Here is a 7,500-nt window from a genome sequence, read left to right on the forward strand (position 1 = left end):
ATACGTTTGGCTTCATCCACTTGGAAAACAGGCGTCTGATGGACGGCGCCGCGCCCGTGACCACGAGTCCGAGTCCGAGTCCGAGTCCGAGTCCGAGTCCGAGTCCGAGTCCGAGTCCGAGTCCGAGTCCGAGTCCGAGTCCGAGTCCGATGAGCCGAGAAAAGGCAACGACCAGGAACTCATGGTGGTCACTGGTTTGGTTTTACACTGAGAGAAAACTTCTGGATGTGTTTGAGGCTTGTGGCCTACACTACCCATGGTGCATTGCAGTGTGTTTCGTATTATTTCGTGGAATCAGTTTTTCGCGGCGTCGCCTCTGAGATCATGGAGACATCCTTGGCCTGTGATTGGTTTAAAACGTCCCGTAGCCTGACGCCCCCTGGAGGCGTGAGTCCGATGAAGGCCGCCCCGCACGCCCGTGGTCTATCCTAAACGCAGGGCTCCCATTGGATGATCAGTGTGTCAGCCTCGGTAGAAGAAGAACAGAGCGCTCTCTGCTCCACGCCATCATTCTCCCGTTTCCCAGGGTCAACATGGAGACAGCGTCGGTCACACCATTGCCGTGGGGACAGAGGGCAGGTACCTGGTGGTGCTGGTGGAGGTGGTCGGCTTGGCCATGCCCGGGTTCGGGGTCCTGATGGTGGCGTAGGTGGTGACGGTGGGGGCGGGGCTCAGCCGGGTGCACACGCTGCCGTGGGCGAACGCGCTGGTCCGGCGGTCCGGGTTGCCGGGCGGCTGCAGCTGGTTCTGAGGAGGCCGGCCGCCTCGTCGCCGCCCCTCCAGGATGTAGGTGAGCATCTGACCTTTGCCCTTCACGCTGACCTGGCCGCGGCAGACGAAGTCGTAGTGGTCGGTGAGGACGCGATAAACGTCTTCGGTCACCTGGAGGCGAAACGCAGAGAGACACTTAAGACACGATAGATATTCAAGGTTCTAAAGAAGCCAGAGCAGAACTGTACCTGGATCTTCCCCTGAACTCCGGTGCTGTCCATCCTGCTGGCCACGTTCACCGTGTTCCCCCAGATGTCGTACTGAGGCCTCCGGGCCCCAATCACTCCGGCCACCACCGGGCCCACATTGATACCTGGAATCAGGCCACAACATCCAGGTCATCAGCTCTAGAGTCGCTCTAGAGTCGCTCTACGTTTATTCCAGATTGTAGAAATTGTGTCAGGATCATTCTCAGTAGAAGCTCTAAAATCTATTTGGTCCAAGTGCTCTTCAGCACACAGACTGGAGGAGCCATGGATCAAACCCTTGACCTTAGTGGACGACCCGCTCTACCTCCTGAGCCACAGCCTCCACGTATCAGTTTCCAGAATCATGAGTTGTGGAGTTAAGAGTGAATCATGTCTCATCGTGCAGGAGGAAACTTTGAGGTGAAAGCTCCAGTTCAGAGTCTTTTTCTATTCTCACTTTATAACTAAATAAAATTCATGCAAACTCGAGTGAAACTGATTCTTTATGTTCTGCGGGGCATCGACCCACCGGCTCCTTGACCCACGTTTGCTTTTCTGCAAATTCCCGGCAGCCTCTGCGACGTGGGACATCCAAACCTGCACACGGAGCCCTGCAGTCTGCAGACAGGATGGCACTGTGTACACCAGGCTACACTGGGACTAAACACGGGCTCCTGTCGCAGGCTCCCCACAGGATACCCAACACAATGGAACCTAGAGCTGCAGGTCTGGCTGTGACGAGCTTCCTCCAGCGCAGCGCTCTCTCTCTCTCTCTGATGCATTTCCTGCCGAACTTACCGGCACTGAACGTCCAGTGTCCAGTGCAAATAGGTCAGGAGCTGAAGCACCGATGTTTATATAGACCCGTGTATGTACGTCTGTGTGTGTGTGTGTGTGTGTGTGTGTGTATGTCTGTGTGTCTGTGTGTGTGTGTGTGTGTGTGTGTGTGTGTGTGTGTGTGTTCCCTCACCTACTCTCAGGACAAAGTCGTTGTAAGACTGGTAGTTGATGGCGTCCAGGACGTCAAACATCTCGATGGCAAAATCCGACACTGTGCATAAATGTGAGGTGACGGACTTCTTTGGCTGAGAATCAGTGAAACAGAAGAAAACTCAATTATGTGCATCTGTGTCCTGACAAGATGGAACATATTGTTCCCGTCTGCGCCCGCAGTGAAAGCACCGCGGCCGTCAGCGGCGGTGACGTTAGAGAAGTTGCAGAAAGGATTCTTTTGTTTGTCAGCTTTGCAGGATTTAAAGAAACTTTATGAATGTGAAATATGCTGACGCCACAGAGGCCGCTAATCCCTCGCAGAGGATTTGTGGAGTGAAACGTGTTCTGAACGTCAACACCCAGAAAATAACAACCTGAGGATAACAGGCCTCTCAAGAACATGCACCGTGCATTCTGAACGGTTTCAGAAGGTGCGAACACACAAAGTAAACTCACAAAGCGTCTAAATATAGCGAGTGTACCTGGGAGGCAGTCGTAGGAACCAGCCCGACTGCAGCCATGTACGTGCTGCCGATGGTCTTGATCTTCTCGATGTCCCTGTAACACTCTTTATCCATCAGCTGGGAGGAAGGAGAGAAGAGGAGGAAATCATTAAACTGTCAGTTTGAGTTCATACAAACAAACTGAAGACAGATTCCTGCAGAAAGAGGAACTTTCCCATCTGGGACCATTCCTCTGTTTCGCACCGATAAACTTTGAGAAATACTTCATCGAGCTCATATATTGCACCAGATCTTCAGATTCTCCAAACGCAGAACATGAAACTTCCAGCAGCTGCTTCCTCACCTCGTCGAAGTCGGCGATGATCTCGTTGAGGAGCCTCAGACACTCGACTCCCATGTTGTTCCCGTCCAGCTCGATGTAGAAGTCGTTGAAGTTGGCGATGGAGGCGAACAAAACGCCGACCTGAGCGTAGGACTGGTAGTACAGGTCCTGGAGGAGAGGATTGGGTTCTGGTCAAATTCGAAGTCATTTTACCATCAACATTATTCCAGTTGTACAACCAATCAGGTGCAGAGTCATTAAGAAATGTAAAATAAAGATGTAATAAGAAAAAGTGAATTTCTGGTTCCAATTGAAGCACTAAACAAATCAATCTAAATCTATGACAGTGACAAAGTGAGGAAAACACACATGTTCTTGGGTTAACTGCAGCTTCCTTCAACAAGCTGCTGGTGTTAACATGGTGTGTGTGTGTGTGTGTGTGTGTGTGTGTGTGTGTGTGTGTGTGTGTGTGTGTGTGTGCAGGACAGTCGAGTCGCAGGTAGACTCTGCAGCAGCAGCAGATTCACTGAGGTCCCACTGTGTTGTGTTATGAATCCAGTGTATGGATGAACTTTAGCCCAGAGGAAGGAGAGGAAGTCTTTCTATACACCGTGGCTCAGTGGGGTCACCAGTGTGCCGGGAACACACTTCCTGTTCCCAGTGTTTACCAGTCTGAGCCTCAGATGATCCCTGCATCGTCTGATGCCCGGCCCACTGATTGTTGAAGGATAGGAACTCACTATTGTTCCTGGGACACAGTTCTGGGTTCTCGCTAACGCACAAAACCAACAGGGAGTTTGACCGACTCACCAGAACCCCAGTGTCGTCTGATTGGCCCAAAGCATGTGGATCGATTTTTATGACTAAATTATGTATTTATTTATCACATCAGCGCTTTATTATTGTTTAAATATTGTAAAGACGGATCAATGTGTTGTTTAAATTCTGTAAACACATGAATACGACTCGTGCTGTTTACAGGATCCAGGTCCAGGTGAGTGCACGGTTCACATCCCAGTTCTTTCTACCTGAGGTTGTGAACTTTAACTCATGGACAGAAGATCTATGTTGGGATGATTGGGAGACTTCACCTGGAGAACAGGGTGGAACGCCAGAGCCTGTCAAGCTGCATCATGGGAAATGTAGGACCCAGTGTTTCTGGAGCTTTACACATAGAGAGTCTGATCGTTTCTGCAGCTTTGACATTTAGCTTTGCATTAGAAGATCAAGCTTCTTGCAGTTCTTGACGTCATCATCAACTTAGCCCCGATTTGATTCTAATATGTTAAATAGGCTCAATTCTGGATTGCAACGTCAAAGCTGTGTTCCAGCGATGGTTCGGCTCCATTAACCCACAATCAATACACAAACACAATCACAGTGTGTTCTATTAGAGGAGACTTTAGTGTAACTGGTGTTTTGCAACAGGAGATGAAAACAAAGAAGCAAGATGGTGATGGCGTTTGTCTCATTTTCATGTTTTTAACCTGTTTAATGGAATAATTTCTAATATAGAATAAATAAAATATATATTTCAGCATTAAACTGCTGATTATAAACCAGGATGTGTGTAGGTCTGTCTCCTGAGTGAATTATGTGCAGTTAATGTTTTTATCCTCACTATAATGTAAATAAATAGACATTTTTAGTAGTTTTGTATTTCTGAATGACAAATTAAATTAAAGTTTAAATTTGGGTCCTCAGGCCACACCCACTTAATGTCCATATTTTACTACGAGCAGCAGGAATGTGGTCACAGCTCCTCTGTTTACAAACTGCTCCTCGTGAGGGGCCGAGTGCTTCCTGGTTCGCAGGCGGAGGGATGTGTGTTTTCATCACTTCCCGATGGAGGAGGGCGAGCGGGGGGGAGGAAGGAACACGGATCAGTGGAGGGGATGTTCATCAATCAGTGGACGTCAGACAGCTCACACTTCCATTCTAACACCAGCACACATGGTCGGGGAAGCGGAGCCATTGTCCAGAACACACAGGATATTTTCCCACATGCAGAAGCAAACACAGCTCGACCACAGAGAGAGAGAGAGAGAGAGAGAGAGAGAGAGAGAGAGAGAGGGAGAGAGAGAGAGAGAATCTGTTAACGAGGCCAAACACAAAGCCTGAAGCTTCCAGGTTTAATCAGCAACTGCTCACTTCTGCAGAATCAGACCTGGTCATCAGCTGCAAGTGAGACTCTACAGATGCTCAGATTAGATTCCACACAGACTGATGAACACGGGTTCAGTGACGGGGGGGGGGCAGAGGAGAAGCATCAGACAAACTGAACTAAGTGTGCTTGAGAATTGAGTTTCATGGTGAACGATCTCAGGTTCATGATGAGACTGAAAAGGTCTCAGGCTGATGCTTCTGCTGACAGATAAAAACCATCTGCTCCATCTCACTCAATAATAAATGTACACGTCCACTGGTCGATCTTTAAATTTCCTCTCGTTAAGACGGTGAATCAACTGAATCTAGTTCCGTGTGCACAATGACAACATGTCTCATTTGATATTGATTAAGTCAAATATATTCCATGATGACAGCAGAACATGTGTATGTTAAAAATGAATGAAAATTTTAAGTTTTTACACGTTGTTGAAAGAACTAAAATACCTGTGTACTTGTACTGCATGTGTACTCTACAGTGAACTTGATATCTAGGAATCTAGTTGTGTTATTTCTCCGTCTTTGTGACTTTATTGTTTATTTAATTATTTGAATTCTTAGGTTTCATTTCCCGACTAAAGGAAATGTCAGTGTCTTTGAGAGAGGTGTGTGACTCAGGGACCTGAAGCAGCTTCAGTTTCACTCTGACACCCTCTGACCCACAGACGTCTCAGGAAGCTGTGGAGATGCCCCCCCCCCCCAGCCGGGCGAGCCCAGACACGACGGTGGATTCTCACCATGTTCCTGGGGTTGGACATGAGGAAGTGCTGAGCCACATGAGCCGGCAGCAGGTTGAACAGGATCCTCTTGTTGTCAAGCTTCACCTTCTCCATGTCGTTCCTGTCCTCCTCGGCCTGGACAGCAGGACAGATCACACACGTTCACATGAACGTGAAGGTGACACAGACATGACACAGACATGACACAGACATGACAGACACATGTCCTCTGTTGTCTGGACACAATGAGGCTCTGCTGCAGCTCAACCACAGGATGTAATAGCTCAACCTCATCACTAGAGGGTGATAATGATTTGCAAACAACACAAACCTCTGTCGATTCTAAAAATAGAAACTCTTTGACTATCCACTGTTCAAGTCTCTGCATGTAAACACACATATAAATATATATATATAAATAAACTCACACACACACTGAGAATAAAACATCATATTAACCACAATATCCTACAGAATCCTACAAGATGTTTCACTGCAACAATATTCCATCACATCTCGTATATGAAGACGTTTGTTAGAGGCTGTGTCTTTTTTGGTCAAACAGAAAATAAAATAGACGTTATGTCGTGATCTGTAATCACATTTTTAAGATCCTCAAACATTTCTCATATAATAATCTGTTAAATGGAATAAACACACAGACACTACCGATCCAAACAGGGAATTCATTCATAAATAGTACAAATTAAACCATCACCAACTTGAGCCCAAATTATATTTAGACTCTATAAATTTGAAATGAAAATATTTTAACTATCTTCAAACAGAAAGACTAAAATCTAGACGCGTGGATCTTTCTCTGATTTAAATCTATTCATTCATTCTTAGCTACAAACACACAGGCTCAGTGTCTTGCTCAAGGACACTTCAACACACAGACAAGAGAAGTGGGGAATTGAACCATCATCCCTGCAAACACACTGTCCAACCAGCTGAGATCCTGACGCCTCAGAATACATCATGTTACTTTCATTTAAAAGCTTTTCATCATATGTTTGAAGCTCAAGGGACACGTCCACATGAGGATCAAACCAACAACCCCACAAATAACGTCTGAACCTGAATAAATGTTTATGACTCAACTAAACGACCTAACGACAGGATTTTATTATAAATCGCACAATAACCACACATCAGCACCAACAGGCTCCACAGACACACACTTACCTGAGTAGCCCAGAGATAATCGAGCCGCAGCTTCAGGTCCAGTTGTCGTGAATGAAGAGCCAGAGCTCCGGAAAACAACAGGACCGCCAACACGGGGTCGTAGCCCTGCGTGTGGAGGAAGCCGCCACTGAAAGACACACAAAGTGGAGGTTTGTGTGTGTGATTCACTGTTAAGTGATTGTTTTGTCGAGACACGAAAGAAACACACGAAAAGCCAAAGTTTTCGTTTCAATTGTTTTGTGGTTCAAGTTATTTGTCGCCTGTAAACAAACATTTTCTGTAAGTTATTGTTGAGTGGTTAAAGACAAAAGCTCAATAACAGGTAAATAACAACATTTACAAAAAGAAATGTACATTTATTCAATAATTAACTGAACTAAATTAAGCAATAAAGCTCAATATTTACTGCTTGTGTCCTTTTAAATGTAAAAGTTGAGTCATTTTCTTTGCTTTGGGTTCAGGACTAAGACAAAACAAGACATTTTAGGACATTGTAATGGACATTTTCACATAAAGATCATAACATGCAGCTCGCTCTCACCCCACGGCTTGGCGGTAGCCGCTGGTCTCCATGATGACAGTGTAGGTGACGGAGAGGAGGAGGAGCAGGAGGATCTTGGGGAGCGAGGACATGCGGAGGTAGGGCAAGACGGTGAGGGTGCCGGCCACGCAGGAGAGCAGACCATAGG

The 7,500-nt window shown here is 46.6% G+C and overlaps 1 protein-coding gene across 1 annotated transcript in view; it reads right to left on the reverse strand.

Annotated features, from left to right (window-relative positions):
* adcy1a (adenylate cyclase 1a) overlaps positions 1 to 7,500 on the reverse strand; it is a 33,015-nt gene that overhangs the window by 73 nt on the left and 25,442 nt on the right. Inside the window, exons 13-20 of the mRNA XM_062395824.1 lie at positions 7,353 to 7,500; positions 6,812 to 6,938; positions 5,642 to 5,758; positions 2,760 to 2,906; positions 2,435 to 2,533; positions 1,930 to 2,044; positions 960 to 1,084; positions 1 to 882 (exon numbers count right to left, since the gene is read on the reverse strand). The exon at positions 1 to 882 is cut by the window's left edge and continues 73 nt beyond it; the exon at positions 7,353 to 7,500 is cut by the window's right edge and continues 130 nt beyond it. Of these exons, the coding sequence (XP_062251808.1) occupies positions 550 to 882; positions 960 to 1,084; positions 1,930 to 2,044; positions 2,435 to 2,533; positions 2,760 to 2,906; positions 5,642 to 5,758; positions 6,812 to 6,938; positions 7,353 to 7,500 (1,211 nt within the window). The 3' untranslated portion in view covers positions 1 to 549. The remainder of the gene's footprint in view (positions 883 to 959; positions 1,085 to 1,929; positions 2,045 to 2,434; positions 2,534 to 2,759; positions 2,907 to 5,641; positions 5,759 to 6,811; positions 6,939 to 7,352) is intronic.

The sequence above is a fragment of the Platichthys flesus genome, chromosome 9, assembly GCF_949316205.1.
Source record: "Platichthys flesus chromosome 9, fPlaFle2.1, whole genome shotgun sequence".
Classification (NCBI taxonomy): domain Eukaryota; kingdom Metazoa; phylum Chordata; class Actinopteri; order Pleuronectiformes; family Pleuronectidae; genus Platichthys; species Platichthys flesus.